This window comes from Bufo gargarizans, chromosome 5 (assembly GCF_014858855.1).
Source record: "Bufo gargarizans isolate SCDJY-AF-19 chromosome 5, ASM1485885v1, whole genome shotgun sequence".
NCBI lineage: Eukaryota > Metazoa > Chordata > Amphibia > Anura > Bufonidae > Bufo > Bufo gargarizans.
Window position 1 is genome coordinate 189,322,559 of NC_058084.1, and position 19,382 is coordinate 189,341,940.

At 43.8% G+C, this 19,382-nt stretch overlaps 1 protein-coding gene across 5 annotated transcripts in view; it reads right to left on the reverse strand.

Annotated features, from left to right (window-relative positions):
• The window catches only part of ULK4 (unc-51 like kinase 4), a 708,846-nt gene that overhangs the window by 419,967 nt on the left and 269,497 nt on the right, over nt 1-19,382 (reverse strand). For all 5 annotated transcript variants that reach the window (XM_044293413.1, XM_044293414.1, XM_044293410.1 and 2 more), the window contains exons 26-27: nt 7,616-7,667; nt 7,411-7,505 (exon numbers count right to left, since the gene is read on the reverse strand). In XM_044293413.1, the coding sequence (XP_044149348.1) occupies nt 7,411-7,505; nt 7,616-7,667 (147 nt within the window). The remainder of the gene's footprint in view (nt 1-7,410; nt 7,506-7,615; nt 7,668-19,382) is intronic.

Here is a 19,382-nt window from a genome sequence, read left to right on the forward strand (position 1 = left end):
AGGGGTCATTTTTAGCACTTTCAGGCCAGTCTCTTAGAAGTGACTCAGAGGGAGGTTTCTTGCAACAACAGAGGCCAGGTACAAATGTGGCCAGACAGGGCCCATTACTGGAGGAGGAGGATGAGGTGGAGGAGGAGGAGGAGGATGAAGCATGTTCACAGCGGGGTGGCACCAACGCAGCTCGCGCCCATCACTGGTGCGTGGCTGGGGGGAAACGGAGGACGATGACGATACGCCTCCCACAGAGGACAGCTTGTCCTTACCTCTGGGCAGCCTGGCACACATGAGCGACTACATGCTGCAGTGCCTGCGCAACGACAGCAGAGTTGCCCACATTTTAACGTGTGCGGACTACTGGGTTGCCACTCTGCTGGATCTCCGGTACAAAGACAATGTGCCCACCTTACTTCCTGCACTGGAGCATGATAGGAAGATGCGCGAGTACAAGCGCACGTTGGTAGACACGCTACTGAGAGCATTCCAAAATGTCACAGGGGAACAAGTGGAAGCCCAAGGCGAAGGCAGAGGAGAAGCAAGAGGTCCCCAACGCAGCTGTGTCACGGCCAGCTCCTCTGAAGGCAGGGTTAGCATGGCAGAGATGTGGAAAAGTTTTGTCACCACGGCACAGCTAACTGCACCACCACCTGATACGGAACGTGTTAGCAGGAGGCAGCATTTCACTAACATGGTGGAACAGTACGTGTGCACACCCCTCCGCGTACTGACTAATGGTTCGGCCCCATTCAACTTCTGGGTCTCCAAATTGTCAAAGTGGCCAGAGCTAGCCTTTTATGCCTTGGAGATGCTGGCCTGCCCGCCAGCCAGAGTTTTCTCTGAACGTGTATTCAGCACGGCAGGGGGTGTCATTACAGACAGACGCAGCCGCCTATCCACATCCAATGTGGACAAGCTGAAGTTCATAAAAATGAACCAGGCATGGATCCCACAGGACTTGTCCATCCCTTGTGCAGATTAGACATTTATAACTACCTCCCCTTAACAATATATTCTTGTACACCAGGGCACTTCATTCAATCCTCTTTTTTTAATTTTACCATTATATTGCGGGGCAACCCAAAATTGAATGAACCTCTCCTCTGTCTGGTTGCCGGGGCCTAAATATCTGACAATGGCCTGTTCCAGTGGTGGGTGACATGAAGCCTGATTCTCTGCTATGACATGAAGCCTGAATCTCTGCTATGGGACTTCTCTCCTCTGTCTGGGTGCCGGGGCCTACATATCTGACAGTGGTCTGTTCCAGTGGTGGGTGACATGAAGCCTGATTCTCTGCAATGGGACCTCTCTCCAATTGATATTGGTTAATTTTTATTTATTTTATTTTTATTCATTTCCCTATCCACATTTGTTTGCAGGGGATTTACCTACATTTTGCTGCCTTTTTCAGCCCTCTAGCCCTTTCTTGGGCTGTTTTAAAGCCTATTTAGTGCCGACAAGTTTGGGTCCCGATTGACTTCAATGGTGTTCGGGGCAAAGTTCGGGTCGAGTTCGGATCCCGAACCCGAACATTTCCGGGAAGTTCGGCCGAACTTCTCGAACCCGAACATCCAGGTGTTCGCTCAACTCTAGTTACCACCTCTATGTGGATAACTATTATGAAAGAAAGAGTGAGCACTCACAACATCTGCGTCATATGGTAATAGTATTATTTTACTTATAGAATAAAAACCTGTACGGTCAAAGAGGGGTAAAACAATTACACACCAATCACAATATAAAATACATTAGCATAGAATAAAAAATAAAATGTTGCAAATTGGTACCAATAATTTCCAACTGATGTCGGGGTGAGAACTCTATGACAGTTTCTGTAGCAGTATCCAATCGCTACCACTACCTGTTATATCACACACCGCCCATTCAATAGAAATGTCCTGAGAATTCCTCAGATAGGGCACTTTAAAGGGACTGAAGTAACTTGTCTCCAATATAAACAGTCACCGTGCCAAGCGATTCCTCCAGAAATGCTTAATCCAGCCAAAAAGATAATGGCATAGTCCGTGTCCCAAACTACAGTTTTGCAATTTCTACCTGGTTCCTGATGGTGCGTCTCGCTGTGTGGCGTCTCACGGTCCTTCCATGACGCGAGCGGTGCTGGCTGTTCAGGCGTCTTGCGCCGCACGTCTCAGGCCGGTGATGTCACAGTATCGCGGGATCCAGCAAGTAGGAGTCTGATCAGCAATGTTCGCTGCAAACTGATTCTGTAGTTATCCGCTGACGATTTATTCATGCATGGCCATGCAATCTATAAGAGGGTCCAGTAGACTAGGTGGGCGCTTTTTCCTTTACATTCACCAGACGCGTTTCGGGGCATCCACACCCCTTCCTCAGTGGTCCTACATATATACATGGATAACTATTATACCAGCATACCCCTATTCAGGTCCCTAACTGCCAGAAGTACTGTGGCTTGCGGCACAGTGTGCAAAAATCAGAGAGGCCTCCCTAGATTCCTGGTAGGGCAACCACTGAGAATGGGTGAAAGCAGGGCTCTCGTCCATGAGAACATGCTGGCGGTTAAGTACAAGGACAAGAGGTATATCCTTTTACTGACCACCGTTCAAACAAATACCAGTTCCCCTGCTCATGTGCGACGTACCACTACCACTGTCCCCAAACCAGTTTGCAACCTGGACTACAATAAGCACATGGGAAGGGTTGATCTTTCAGATCAAGTTCTGAAGCCCTACAGTGCCATACGAAGATACAAAAAACAAAAGTGTGGTACAAAAAGCTGGCCGTACACATTGTACAGGTGGCAATGTATAATGCGTACGTGCTATTTCAATCTGCAGGCCACACAGGAAAGACATCATTTACAACTGCGAAACATGCCCTGAAAAATCTGGCCTATGCATGCAGGAGTGTTTCAGAATCTACCACACATCCATGGAGTATTAATTTTATCCTTGATGTATCCTGTAATTTTACAACCTTATACCTCTGATTTAGTCCGCATAGCTTACATATCCACTTTTAACCAACCACTACATATTCATTTCTGTGAAACACCTGTTAGGTCAAAAGTGCCCTTTCCACCCCTTAAAATGTTTGTACGGGGGTCCACTTTCCAAAATGGGCTCACTTTTGGGATTTCAAATTTCTGGGGACCTCAGGAATTCTTCAAATGCGACATGGCACCTAAAATTCATGTCTGTTTATTCAGGCCTGCAAAATCCATATTTTTGCAGTTTGCCTCTAGAGCCCTGCTGTGCACCCATACAGCAGGTTACAAGCACATATGTAGTGTTTCCTGAATGGGGAGAAAATGGGGAACATATATTGGGGTGCATTTTCTCCTTTAACCTTTTGTAAAAGTGAAAAATTGGGGTCTGTTAGTAAAGTTTCCGGAATGGGGTCACTTTTTGGGGGGTTTCCACTGTAGGGCCACCTCAGGGTGTCTTCACATGATACATAGCTCCCAATTACTATTCCAGCTAAATCCGCTCTCCTAACGCCATATGGTGCTCCTTCCACTATGAAGACTTCTGTGCGTCCATATATAATTTTTTGAGCACATATTGGGTGTTGGCATATTCGGGGGGAAATGGGGAACAAAATCTGGGGTGCATTTTGTCCTGTTTCCCCTTGTGAAAGTGAAAAATGTGGGTGTAAAGCAACGTTTTCTGGAAAAAATTGTAATGTTTCATTTTCACAGCCAATCGTTTCCAAATTCTGTGAAACGCCTGATGGGTTAAAGTGCTCACTACACACTTTGAAATATTCCTTGAGGGGTGTAGTTTCTGGAATGGGGTCACTTTTTGGGGGTTTCCCCTGTAGGGCCACCTCAGGGTGTTTTCATATGCGACATAGCTCCTAATTAGCACTCCAGCTAAATCCGCTCTCCAAAAGCCATATGGTGCTCCTTCCACTCTGAAGCATGCTGAATGCCCATATATCATTTTTTGAGCACACAAGGGGTGTTTCTGTAAACTGATTCAGGGTAATAGATTTTGAGTTTTGTTTGGCTGTTAAACCTTGATGTGTTGCAGAAAAAAAATGATTAAAAAAAGTGACATTTTGAATTTTTATATAACTCTTATGGGGCACCTAAAGGGTTAGCAGAGTTTGTAAAATCAGTTTGGAATACCTTGAGGGGTTTCTAAAATGGGGTGATTTATGGGTGGTATTAATATGTAAGCCCCAGCAAGTGACTTCATAACTGAACTGCCCCTGAAAAAAATCAGGGTTTGAAAATGTTCTAAAAAAGTTTAAGATTTGCTTCTAAACTTCTAAGCCTTCTAACATCCCAAAAAAGATTTTTTTTTTAAATTTAATTCAAAATTATCTAAACATGAAGTAAACATATGGGGAATGTAAAGTAATAACTATGTTTGGAGTTATTACTATCTATTATAAAAGTAGATAAATTGAAATTTGCTAATTATTCAAAATTTTTGGTAAATTTTGTATTTTGGTATAAATAAAAATTGATTTTTTAGACTCAATTTTACTACGGTCATGAAGTACAATATGTGATGAGAAAACAATCTCAGAATGGCCTGGATAAGTAAAAGTGTTTTAAAGTTATTACCACATAAAGTGACATGTTAGATTTGCTCAAAATGGCCTGGTCCTTAAGGTGAAAAATGTCTTGGTCCTGAAGGAGTTAAATAGTGCCTGACAGCACACGTCTCAGGGTCATAAGTACTAGCATTTTAGTCTAAGAAATCAATTTGTATTATAAATTCTAGAAGGAAAACCATATGACTTTTAATTTCTCATAAGAATGCAAGCAGCTATGTCAGATTCTCACAGGAAATACTAATAATCGCTTACCTCTCAATATATCCTGGCCTCTGGGGTCTGGCACAAATTAGGGCTTTAGGCCAGTTAGACTTTCCTATTAACATTTCAGTATCAGTATTGATCAGCCACATTAAGAATTACCTCCTAACCTGCTCATTGGGCATTATTATATATTCTGTACTAGTCATCTCTATTCATAAATGCACATTTTAGGCCATGCAGGCTGCTCACAGTTGCACAAGCAACATGAGGCCTGGCATTGTCCTGTTGAAAAATGGCTCCTGGGACACTACGAAGAAATGATCATACTATTGGATAAACGACAAAATAATCAAGATGTTAGTCTACCTGAAATTAAGACTACAGGGGTCCTGGTCCCGTAGATTATGCCACCCCACACCATAATCCTGGGAGTAAGGCCTCTTTCGCAAGGTAAACGCATTGCACCCGCACTGAATCCGGACCCATTTGTTGCTATGGGGCTGTGCACATGAGCAGTGATTTTCACGCAACACTTGTGCGTTGTGTGAAAATCACTCTATTTTGTGCATTTTTCACGCAACACAGGCCCCATAGAAGTTAATGGGGCTACCTGAAAATCGCAAGCATCCGCAAGCAAGTGTGGATGCGGTGCGATTTTCACGCATGGTTGCTAGAAGATGATCGGGATGGGGACACGATCATTATTATTTTCCCTTATAACATGGTTATAAGGGAAAATAATAGCATTCCTCATACAGAATGCTTAGTAAAATAGGACTGGAGGGGTTAAAAAATAAATAAAATAATTTAACTCACCTTAATCCTCTTCTTTCTTCTTCTTTGCTGTGCAGGAGGAAAAGGACCCGTGGTGACGTCACTGCGCTCATCTTATGGTCCGTCACATGATCCATCACCATGGATCATGTGATAGATCATGTGATGAGTGCAGCGATGTCATCAAAGGTCCTTTACCCAGGTCCTGAACAAAGAAGAGAAGCCGGGCTGCGCGAACAAGTGGATTATGGTGAGTAAATTTATTTTTATTTATTTTTTAACCCCTCCAGCCCTATTTTACTAAGCATTCTGTATGAGGAATGCTATTATTTTCCCTTATTACCATGTTATAAGGGAAAATAATACAATCTACACAACAACTAACCCAAACTCGAACTTCTGTAAGGAAGTTCGGGTTTGGGTACCAAACATGCAGATTTTTCTTACGCACGTGCAAAACGCATTAAAATTTTCGCATTTTCCCGCGACGCACCCGCATCTTATCCGGCCCAAATCCATGACGCCGTGTGAAACCAGCCTAAGACCTGTGTGACGTTACCATGTTAAGGCCTCTTTATGGCGCTGTGCACATGGTCTCAAGACAAATCTGGCTATTATTATGTCTGAAGAGGATAGACCTTCATTCCAGCGTTCATTGCGCATTGATGTGTGCCATGATAGCCTTTGGTATGGTGGCTTGAAGTCAATAGGACACCTGTAGCTGGATGTTTGGCTCGTGGCCCACCGTCATGCAAATTGCCACCCTAGGCTTGGGATGTGACATCCAATTTCACTTGCAGTACAGAATTGATCACTATACATCTTTCTTCTAATCAGACAATTCATCCCTGTATAGGTTCGCCTCTGTGCACCTCTTGCTGCCATTCCAGTTAGTCATCGTTCTCCCAACCACTGGAGAACGTACAATGTTGAACAGTGCTAACTTCATGGCCTAGGTGTGTAGCAATTTTTTGGAGTGATAAACCAAGGTCTCTCAGTTCAAGGATTCTGTCCCTCCCAGTTTGTGACAAGTAACAATAACTGGCATGTTGATGAACAGGAGACATTGCACAATCGTCCCACATTGACTTGATCCAAGTTTTGAGGTTTCATGTGGAAAGATAAAAAAAACTTTGCTTTCAATCTGGCTTTTATGCCATGCCACAGATTGGAGTTAGTTGCATGAAAATTTGATCATCTGCAGATCTTAGCGGCACCTACTACTTCCTTGATTTGTCTAACCTTACGGCTTGTTCTTCTTGGTGTTGCAATTTCAATGTTGTGGAGTGCACTAAATGCTCTGTATCCAACACTTCATAGAAAAGTAAAGAAGACACTAACTTTTGGAAAAAAATAATGAGAGAAGCTCAAGAAACATAAGATCCACGACCACAGACCTTATATCTAGAATGGAAGTATGGATGTTATTACAGGTCTGCTTGATCCTGATCCCCTTCACTAATTTCACTCATTTTTTCAACAAAGGTTTATTTACCCTTTAAAAATATATATAGTTGTAATGTACTACCCAAAGGTACTGACCTAAATGCATGCATACTGTACATTTTAAGCCTAAGATAAAAATAACATATGCTTCAACAATAATCTATTTATAAGACTTTGTTTCCTCACTTTACACTTGCAATTCAATACCAAAAGACATGCACAAGGATTTCACTTCCAACATGTATCTGGATCATATGTAAATCATATAAAATGCAATAAAGAGCAATAAAAATATTACACATAAAATTTGCAAGTTGGTATAATGCTCCACTGCCTAAATAGTTTTAAGCATGACCCTAGAAGCTAGTGATTGTTTGGAAGGCTATTGGGAATTGCTCCAACTCCTAGGAAAATATTGTTTCAAGTTCTGCCAAGACTTACTGGGGAGTGGTGAAGTGTCAACAAGACGGGATGCTGTGTCACAGCTTCAAACGCTGATAGAGCTGTCCTGATCAGTTCATCTGATGCAGCCTGACCTGGTCACAAAAAAAAAATGCCATTGTTGTGTTGTTGGGCTCTTGGAGAATCAATTAACCTTTGTTCTAGTAATTCTTTCATGTTGTGTATTGCCCTGAGATGCACTTACCCACTGCTCCTTCTAAATTAGTTTCACCAGTGTCTACAGATTTAATTTGGTTCTGTAAGAAAAAAAACACACACATTATTGTGAAAGTTGATTTTGGTATGCCTTTATCACTATTCCTAACTAAAACAAATATAAACATTACAAAATAACCCTCCCACGTGTTATGCTGCGGTTTGCTCTCTGGTATGAGAACGGAACAGAATGAATTTTGGAGCATTCCGTTCTGTTCAGTTACATTTTGTCCCCATCGACAATACATGGGGACAAAACGGAGACATTTTTTTTCTGGTATTGAGACTATTACGACGGATCTCAATACCGAAAAATAATAACACTAGCGGGAAAGTAGCCTTAGAAAGCTAGACAATCTCCCCTGGAATACACCACTATTATGCTCCTTATTCCTAATGCAAAAAGGTTGGCAGAGTTGTCAACTAGACCATTGTTTCTCAAAGTGTAATATGGGGGTCCTCGTCTGTCCCACTTCACCCTTTTGTCCTGACCCAAGCTTTTTAAGACAAGCCAGCCATATTGTCTATCCCCTGGTGTGCTAAGACTTACTGAGCAGGTAAAATGGCCGTACAAATAGTGGCAAATATAAAGTGCAGCATATAGAAACGGCCATTTTAACCCCTTAGTGACCACCCATACGTCTTTTTACGGCGGTCACTAAGGGGCCTTAGGCTGGGCCGCCGCGTTTTTACGGCGGCCCAGTCTAAGCGCTGCGCGGCTCCCCCGTGCAGCGGGGAGCACGGACCCGGCTCTCACATGAGAGCCGGGACCCCGCTCTAACAGCCCGGACCGGCAGGAGTGCCGATCCGGGCTGTTTAACCCTTTACATGCCGGGCGCAATGGCGCCCGCCGCATGTAAAGTGGTGACAGAGGGAGCGGACTCCCTCTGTCTCCCACCCCCCCCCCCCCCCCCCGAAAATAAGATCGCGGGGTGCTGATGTGTTCGGAAGCTTACCTTGCTTCCGATCAGGGCCCCGAGCCTGTCTGTAGTTATCTCCAGCAGGCTGTGCCTCTCTGGCGCAGCCTGCTGGTCAAGATTTGAATAGCATTGCTATTGAAATGTAATGCCTTATAGAGATAATGCATTACATTTTAAAAGCAAATCAAAATACTGTATATTATAGTCCCCTTGTGGGACTTTTAAGTAGTCAATTTTTTTTAAAAAAAAATACACATTTATTAAATAAAAAAAATTCCATAAAATAAAAAATATGCATTTTTTTCCATTGAAAATACGCTTTTCAATGAAAAAAATTGCAAAAAGAAAATATCCCCTATATGTTTGGTATTGCCGCGTCCGTAACGACCCAGACTACATAAATATTACATAAATTATCCCCTATGGTGAACCCCGTAAAAAATAAAAATAAAAAAAAGACAGAATTTCTAATTTATTCTTAGTTTCCACCTAAAAAAACGCAATAACAAGCGATCAAAAAGCGCCATTTACTCCAAAATGATACCAATGAAAAATACAAGTTGTTCCTCAAAAATAAAGCCCTCGCACAACTCCATAGAAAAAGAAAAAAAAAGTTATGGGTCTTGTGAAGTGGCAATGCAAAATCATTTTTTTGGTTAATAAAAGGGGTTTTATTTGAAAAAAAGTAGTAAAACGTAAAAAAAAATATAAGTATTTAGTATCACTGTAATCGTACTGACCCAGAGAATAAAGATATTATGTTATTTGTACCGAAAAATGAACGCCGTAAAATTTATAATGTAAAAACGCAGTGGCAGTATTGCTATTTCCCCCCCATCTCCCTCCCAGAAAGAGTTCATAAAAGTTAATCAGAAAGTTATGTGTACCCCAAAATGGTGCCATTAAAAACTACAACTTGTCCCGTAAAAAACAAGCCCTCATAAAGCTATATAGACGAAAAAATAAAAAAGTTATAGCTCTTGGAACGAGACCATGAAAAAAGGAAGAAAAACGCTTGGTCATAAAGGCCCAAACAGGCTTGGTCACTAAGGGGTTAATGGCCATGTTAAAGGTAGATCTAAGTGGTTTTCTTTTCTCTGGACCTTAGGGGTATCAGAGCCTGGGCCCAAAGGAGGACACTCCGGTGGGCCAGTCTGATAGTGCTCTTCTCTCTTTAGAAAAAAAATTACTGAACGTGATATCAAAATCAAATATAAAAAAATTGTGCATTCGCTGTACATAAATGGAGCTCTGGTAAAGCGTGCATTGAAGTAACCTCTCGATCAGTACAGGGACCTGGCTGCTACTGACAGCCACGCTCCTATTGTACCCACCTGCATAGCTGAAAATGCTTGTGAATTAATCCCTAAGAAGTTTACAGAAGGAGGGGTTCTTATAGCGCTGAGGTCTCTAAGTTCAGACAAAAGAATAGGGCCACATATCGGGTGGTTTTAAAACCAGGATGCACACCATGAAATGAAGAGGGCTTACTTTTCACACAGGCACACATTGGGGTACAATATTGGGCAATGAAACAGCAATAATTGTATAAAAATTGCAATTTCCACTTAGGACCATATACTGTGCATTAATTTTGCAAATCACCAGTGGGGTCAAAATGCTCACAATACCCCTTGAGGGAATTTGTTGTATTTCACCTCAGAAGCTATGCTGTTGTCAGCCAGGGCTGTATAAATAAAAAAAATAGGACTCAAAAGCACATGGTGCTCTTTCTCTTCTGAACCCTGCAGTTTCGCCAAACAGCAGTTAACAACAACATAGGGGGTATTGTCGTACTTGGGAAAAATTATTTAAGAAAATTTGTGGTGCTTTTTTACTACTTGTGAAAATTAAACTTTAGATGCTAAAACTACAAATAATTGAAATAGTATGCAATTTTTAATGTCCCAACCTTGAAGGGTTTAGTTTCCAAAATGGGGTAGTTTTTGGTGTTTTGCCCTGTACTGTTATCTCAGGGGCTCTGCAAATGTAACATGGCACCCGAGAACCACTCCAGTGAACTGTACCCTTCTAAAGCCAAATGGCGTTCCTTCCCTTATGGGCCCTGTGGTGTGCCCATACAGCAGCTAATGAATACATATGGGCTGTTGCTGTAACAAATTGTTCTCTTGTAAGCCCTTATGAAAAAAAAATTTGGGGCTAAGTGCAACATTTTATTGGAAAATGTAGGGGGTCATTCACTTTAATGGCAGGCGAACCTGAAAAACCTTCAGGTCATATTTGCAGCAAGCAAACATTTACTAGAAGTACACAAATAGTCCCACAACATGGACCAGAGGGGGATCATTGGCAAAAATTCCCACAAAAAATATGCATTTTAATCAGGTGCCATTAATCAGGGGCCATTTACTGTATATAAACTCTCAAAAATGTGCCCTGCTGCAGTCTAGAATTTTTTTATTTACTATCAGTTTGATATATACAAATGTGCAGCACTCCATGTTTTTGTATCCTGCAGAGTCCATAAAAAAAATACATATGTTAATCTAAATTTTTTTTCTACCATTTGACTATATGGTAAACTGACGCCACTGTACGGCATCAGTCTGAGGCATCTGTTAACGCATACATTTTTGGTATGCACTAAATGGATGACCAAAATAGGATGTGAACCCAGCCCTAGTGTCAGAATAAGCACCAATATACAGCGGAGCAGAGTGGCAGAGAGGGAAGGCCGCCATGTACTGACAGAGCGCTACCTGGTCCTAAGGATCATGTTCTACTGGGAAATACAGGGCACAGTATAATACACTAAAATCTATATAATATGAATATATTAGCCCTGCGCCTGAATAATAATACAATAATATATTAGGCGTATTTCTGACACAACTTGTGGCACAAAGGTCCTAAGCATCGCAATCTGCATATTTTTCCCGCTCATGCCAGGTCTAAAAAAGGATGGCGTGGGCAGGGAAAGGGATACAGATACTTTGGATTCTGTGGCTGGAGGTACATTAGGCGGTAACAGGATAAATAACTGTCGGCCAGTACAGGCTCCAAAAATTAGCCAATAGGCATTCATCTGACAGCAAAGAACTTTGGATTCTGTGGCTGGAGGTACACTAAGCGGTCACAGGATAAATATGTAATTGTCGTCCAGCACTGGCCCCAAAAACTAAGCAATAGGCATTCACCTGACAGCAAAGAACTTTGGAATCTGTGGCTGGAGGTACATTAGGCGGTCACAGGATGAATATGTTACTGTCGGCCAGTACCGGCCCCAATAATGAGGCATTCATCTGACAAGGACCATTCTTTGTTCTGGGTGGTGGTGGAAATGTGAGGGCTGGCATGAGGAAATTCAATTACATGTGGTCATCACAGGTGTTGAATTCCTCCGAGATCCATGCCTCTGTCACTGTCGTGAGCTAGGCGAGTGCGCTTATCCGTTAAGATCCCCCCTGCTGGGCTGAACGTCCTTTCGGACAGGACACTCGACGAGGGGCAAGCCAAAAGATCCATGGCAAATTGTGCCACCTCTGGCCACAGGTCAAGCCTGCACACCTAGTAGTCAAGGGGTTCCTCGCTTCTCATAGCGTACACATCGGCCATTAACCCAATGTAGTCGGACACCTGTCGGTCCAGGAGTTCCCTGAGGCTGGATCCGGAGGACGGCTGTCGATGGGTTGGCTGCTAGAATGCTCTCATATCCGAAGTGACCAACACATTTTCAAACCGCCCTCTTTTGCCAGTTGCGGTAGAATTGGTACACGCACCTGTTTCGCTGTGGGTGGAAATTCTTCTGCCAGTGACTGCAACTGCAACAGCAGAATGCAGCATCTCTCGCAGCAAGGCCTGGAAATGCTGCATTCTGACAGCCCTCTGTGATGCTGGTAACATGTCCGCCATTTTGTGTTTGTACCGGAGGTCTAAGTACGTTGCCACCCAGTACAGATCCTTGACCTTTATGCTTTTTATACAGGGGTCCCCCTTCAAACACTGGAGCATGAAGGCCCCATTTGCACTAACATGGAAGCGGTGGAGCGCCCTGACTCCTGCTGATCGCCCAGGAGAATGTTGTCCTCGGTCTCCTCACCCCAGCCACAGACAACACCAGGGATTCCTGAAAAGTTTAAATCCCGTTCTTCTTGCTCCTCCTCCTCCTCCTCCTCCCCCCAGCCACCATCCTCCTCTGACTCTTCTTCAGACTCCTGCTGACTTGTCTCGGATGAAGTAGCCCCTCCTGGAAACTCATTCAGCATTGTGACTTCCTCATCTTCCTGTTCCTGCTCTTCGAAGGCTTGATCAATGACACAACGCAATGCATGCTCCAGAAAGAAGGCGTAAGGTACGATGTCACTGATGGCGCCCTGGCTGCGACTGACCAGTTTGGTGATCTCATCAAATGGCCGCAGAAGTCTGCATGCATCGCGCAAGAGCAGCCACTGGCGCAGTGAAAAGAAACCAAGCTCCCAGAACCTGTCCTGCCGCCGAGTTTGTACAGGTAGTCGTTAACTGCACGTTTCTGCTGGAGCAGCCTATTAAGCAAATACAAGGTGGAGTTCGAGCACGTCGGGCAGTCACAAATCAGACGTCTGACTAGTAAGTGGTGTCGCTGCTGAACATCAGCAAGGCGAGCCATGGCCGTGAAATATCTTCTACAACGTCCTGGACGTGCCACAAGATGTCCTGGACCCAGGGGTATTTGGCAACGAATCGCTGCATAACTAAGTTCAGGACATGTGTCATTTGTCCTGCTTCAGCGAGCTCAGCAGATTGGCACCGTTGTCGTACTTTTGAACTGTCAAACTGAGCGGGGTTAGCCACTGATCGGCTTGTGACCGCAAAGCTGAAAGCAGTGCAGGAAAGGTGTGGCTCTTGGCTTTCAAGCACAACAGCCGCAGTACAGCATGGCTACGTCTCACCTGGCACGTCGAATAGGTGCTGGGGAGCTTAGGGGGTGCAGCGGAAGAGGCGGTAGCAGTGGAAAAGGAGGAGACGAAAGATGGAGTAGGAAAAGAAGAGGCCGGCCTGCATGAAATCCGTGCCAGTAACATCAAATCCACACGGGTGCCAAGGGTTACATGCTTGATGGACGCCAGAAGGTTCACCCAGTGGGCAGTAAAAGTTATGTACCTTCCCTGCCTGTGTTTGCTAGACCACCTGTCTGTGGTCAGATGTATCTTGGCACCGACACTGTGTGCCAGAGATATATTAACTTGCCGCTGAACGTGGCCATATAGTTCAGGGGTGCCCTTCTGGGAGAAATATTTCCTTTCGGGGACCTTCCATTGCGATGTGGTAATGGCCACAAATTTTGTAAAGGCCTCCGAGTCCACCAATTTATATGGAAGTAGTTGGCAGGCCAGCAGTTCCGACAAGCCAGCGGTCAGCCGTTGGGCAAGAGGGTTATCCAGCGTCATAATTTTTTTACGCTCGAACATTTGGGCCACGGAATACTGCCTTGCGCCAGATGAACGCGACGATGGCACGGTGGAAGGTGGAGTGGAGGACAAATGGGAGGAGAGAGGAGAAGGAGAAGAGGCAGGATGTGGCTTTGTAGGTTCTGACGGCGTTGCTCGCAGTGGGTTTGGTGATGGGAGGCTAGGTGCCTTCTTAAGGCGGTCATCCCTAGGTGAGTGTTGGGCTTACCGTGACTTATGCATTGACAGCACAGGCTGAAGATGGCAACACTATTATCAGCAGCTGACACATTAAAAAAAGCCCACCTGCGGAGCCATGTGCCGGCGTCCTGGGAGCGCAAGCGGTGACTGTGCATGGTGGGTAGCTTGCTCAAGATACATTTTCAGTCTGCTTTTTGCCTCCTGTGCACTGCGAGTTCTGCCTGCTTCTCCTCCATCTCCTCCCTATCTGCTGCTCAGTCTCTCCCTCCGGACTCCCCTCCTCTTCCTCTCTTGTGGGCACCCATGTGACGTCCATCGACGCATCATCATAGTCACCTTCACCACCACTGACATTAGAGATCTCGGAGTAGGCAGCAACAGCGGGGACCACCCATCTTGGGCTGATCTGGGTACTGTCGTCAGACCGCTGAGTGGCGGCTGTTGCTAGCTCCTCTTCGTCATCCGATGCCAATAATGGCTGCGCATCGGTAATGTCTGGGAATGAATGGGAAAATAATTCCTCTGACTCGAGTGGAGGGGCTTTGGTGGTGGTGTCTTTGGGGGTGCACACAGCAGATAGTGAGGAGGGTGCAGATACAGAGTATAAGGAGGGTGCAGGAGAGAAAGGCTGAGTGAGCCACTCAACCAACTCTGGTGCATCCTTTGACATAATCGCATGCACCTTCTCCAACTTCCCACTTAGGCTCCGGCCTGGTGCACCTGCCCGACCCCTACCACCCCTGCAGAATGGCCTGCCTCTTCCTCTGCCTGTCATTTCCAAAATTACCCTGTAGCAAAGTCCCTAGAGAAGAGCAGTATTTGTGAAAGCTGATATATGGCAGGTCTCAATCAGTTGTTAGTTGAAGCTGGTATATCACCCTCAAGCAGTAATTTTGGGGACGCAGGTATATGGAAAACCTCTATCAGTATTTTGTGAAACGTGATATATGGAAGGCCTCAATCAATCAGTTGTTAGTTGAAGCTGGTATATTACCCTCAAGCAGTAATTTTGTGGACATAGGTATATGGAAAACCTCTATCACTATTTTGTGGAAGCTGATATATGGCAGGCCTCAATCAGTTGTTAGTTGAAGCTGGTATATCAAAACCCACATTCTGTATTTTGTGGACGCAGGCGTATGGAACACCTCAATCACTATTTTGTGGAATCTGATAGATCGCAGCCCTTAATCAGTATTTTCTGGAAGCATACAAATGCACTATAATATACTTTCTATGTTAGAAAGTATATTTAAGTATATCACACTCCTCTGTGTATCACACCTATAGATAGCAGAACGTTATCAGTCCTTAAAAAGAACTTTTGTGGCCCTATTAGCTAGCGTTTGGTGTCCCTAAGTTCCAAACAGCCTGTCCCTGCTCCAAAATGCAACCTCTCCCTACACTGGCAAAACACAATGTAAAATGGCTGCCAGATCGGGTTCTGTTATAGGGTTGGGTGTGTTCTTGTGCTGAAATGTCTTAATTGGCTGTCCTGTCCTACCTGATGGATCTGTCATGGGTCAAAGTTCGGCGCAATGTAAAAGAATATGGAGTGCGAGGACATTACCATATGTTCGCATGTTTGGCAAATCGCGAACGCACAAAGTTTGTCGCGAACCAACCGCCGGGCATACCGCAAGTCCATCACTAGTCATTTATTAAGACCGGCGTTTTAGACGCAGGTCTTAAAAATCCCTATATCCGACGGTGCCAGCCTTTACATAACTTCGGCGCATCCAGCGCCAGTTTAAATATAAGCCAGCTCCATTGCTGGATTACATTTAGACCATTTTCTAAGACTAAAACAGGCGTAGAAAATGATGAATTAGACAGGCCTGTTGGTCCTTCCCCTACCCCGCCTACTTTTTGGGACCTGGCTTGAGTGGGGAAAACTTGTAGATTGTGGCCATTGCGATGTAATCTACTCCTGAAATATGCCTAATATTTCAAAATAATAAATGACCCCCATAAGTGTCAAGTGGAGGGTCAAGGGCCTGAGGGTCAAGTGCTTACTACAGCCCTGGTGCCAGAAAACCATTTGAGCAATATCTGCCTTCCAAAATCCAAATGGCGATCCTTCCCTTCTTAACCCTGCTGTGTGCCCATACAGAAGTCTACGGCCACATACGGGATATTGCCATGGTACTAAAGCAACATTTTATTGGAGGAAATTAAAGTTTTCATTTTTACAACCAAGCGTCTCTAAACCAGGGGTGCACAACCTTTTCTGGTTGTGGACCACATTGTCAGCCTGAACCAATTCCAAGGCCCGGGAATAAAACTTAACAGAGTATTACCAACTGAAATACTATATTTATGGCATATTGAACATACAATATACAGGGAGTGCAGAATTATTAGGCAAGTTGTATTTTTGAGGATTAATGTTATTATTGAACAACAACCATGTTCTCAATGAACCCAAAAAACTCATTAATATCAAAGCTGAATATTTTTGGAAGTAGTTTTTAGTTTGTTTTTAGTTTTAGCTATTTTAGGGGGATATCTGTGTGTGCAGGTGACTATTACTGTGCATAATTCTTAGGCAACTTAACAAAAAACTAATATATACCCATTTCAATTATTTATTTTTACCAGTGAAACCAATATAACATCTCAACATTGCAAGGACACTCAAAAGCCTGCCATCCATGGATTCTGTCAGTGTTTTGATCTGTTCACCATCAACATTGCGTGCAGCAGCAACCACAGCCTCCCAGACACTGTTCAGAGAGGTGTACTGTTTTCCCACCTTGTAAATCTCACATTTGATGATGGACCACAGGTTCTCAACGGGGTTCAGATCAGGTGAACAAGGAGGCCATGTCATTAGATTTTCTTCTTTTATACCCTTTCTTGCCAGCCATGCTGTGGAGTACTTGAACGCGTGTGATGGAGCATTGTCCTGCATGAAAATCATGTTTTTCTTGAAGGATGCAGACTTCTTCCTGTACCACTGCTTGAAGAAGTTTCTTCCAGAAACTGGCAGTAGGACTGGGAGTTGAGCTTGACTCCATCCTCAACCCGAAAAGGCCCCACAAGCTCATCTTTGATGATACCAGCCCAAACCAGTACTCCACCTCCACCTTGCTGGCGTCTGAGTCGGACTGGAGCTCTCTGCCCTTTACCAATCCAGCCACGGGCCCATCCATCTGGCCCATCAAGACTCACTCTCATTTCATCAGTCCATAAAACCTTAGAAAAATCAGTCTTGAGATATTTCTTGGCCCAGTCTTGACGTTTCAGCTTGTGTGTCTTGTTCAGTGGTGGTCGTCTTTCAGCCTTTCTTACCTTGGCCATGTCTCTGAGTATTGCACACCTTGTGCTTTTGGGCACTCCAGTGATGTTGCAGCTCTGAAATATGGCCAAACTGGTGGCAAGTGGCATCTTGGCAGCTGCACGCTTGACTTTTCTCAGTTCATGGGCAGTTATTTTGCGCCTTGGTTTTTCCACATGCTTCTTGCGACCCTGTTGACTATTTTGAATGAAGCACTTGATTGTTCGATGATCACGCTTCAGAAGCTTTGCAATTTTAAGAGTGCTGCATCCCTCTGCAAGATATCTCACTATTTTTGACTTTTCTGAGCCTGTCAAGTCCTTCTTTTGACCCATTTTGCCAATAATTATGCACACCTGATATAGGTTGTTGATGTCATTAGACCACACCCCTTCTCATTACAGAGATGCACATCACCTAATATGCTTAATTGGTAGTAGGCTTTCGAGCCTATACAGCTTGGAGTAAGACAACATGCATAAAGAGGATGATGTGGTCAAAATACTCATTTGCCTAATAATTCTGCACTCGCTGTATATCATAAATTTCTACAAATTCCAAATGATGGCAATATAAGGAAAATATATGGTAAATGTTAATACCTATTTTGTGAGATATCACCATCTGTCTTAAATGCAGATAAATTCAAATTTAGAATTTTTTTATTTATAGATAAAGGTAAAACATATCAACCTAAATTTACCAGTAACATGAAGTACAATGTGTCACGAGAAAACAATCTCAGAATCGGTTGGGTAAGTAAAAGCGTTCCAAAGTTATTACCACATAAAGTGACAAACTCAGATAACCTGAGTGGCAGTGATACAGTGTACATGCAGTTTAGTTTGTAATCATAAGATAGAAACAGGTTTCTTAGGCTACTTTCACACTTGCGGCAGTGTGATCCGGCGGGCAGTTCCGTCGTCGGAACTGCCCGCCGGATCTGCTGACTGAAAGCATTTGTGAGATGGATCCGCATGCGTATCCGTCTCACAAATGCATTGCAAGGACGGATCCGTCTCTCCGCTTGTCATGCGGACAGACGGATCCGTCTTGTATCTTTTTCCACATTTTTACCGGTCTGCGCATGCGCAGGCCGGAAGGACAGATCCGGCATTCCAGGCACTAATACATCCCTATGGGAAAATTCAGGATGGCATTCAGGCATGTTTTTTAAGCCGGAGATAAAACCGTAGCATGCTACGGTTTTATCTTTTGCCTGATCAGTCAAAACGACTGAACTCAAGACATCCTGATGCATCCTGAACAGATTACTCTCCATTCAGAATGCATGGGGATATACCTGATCAGTTATTTTCCGGTATAGAGCCCCTGTGACGGAACTCTATGCCGGAAAAGAAAAACGCTAGTGTGAAAGTACCCTACGTCTGGTAGTTATTGCGATTTGCAGGAGCCCAGATAACCACATATAGCTCTGAAGTTGTCATGAGACAACCGGTTTAATCGACAATTATCACCTGCAGCCTCTTATCACAGAGTAGTTAACTGAGTCCATTTGATTATTCCCAAAATCAGACATTTTTAAAACTCCTTGGGGGGTGACTGGTGTAAAGGAAAACTGGCTTAGTTGCCCATAGCAACCCATCAGGATCCACCTTTCATTTTGCTAATTAGCTAATGAAATGTGAAATCTGGTTGGTTGCTATGGGCAACTTACCGACTTTTGAAGCATATTTGCTACATTTCTACTGGTAAATTGTGACTTTTGTCTCAGACTGGAGACATTTTTGTTTTGCTTTTTTTTGCTGAATGTCAATTTACTGACAAAACCCTGTCATTTAGCTCATTTATATTATCCTGTTTTAACACAACTTAGTTGGTTTTCTTTTCATAAATGTGACTTTTTGACAAAAAGGTCACATCTTTCTGCCACAAATGCAACTTTTCACACAAAACACCACCACATAAGCTGGCTTAATTGTCCACAACAATTTAAGCTATTTCTGC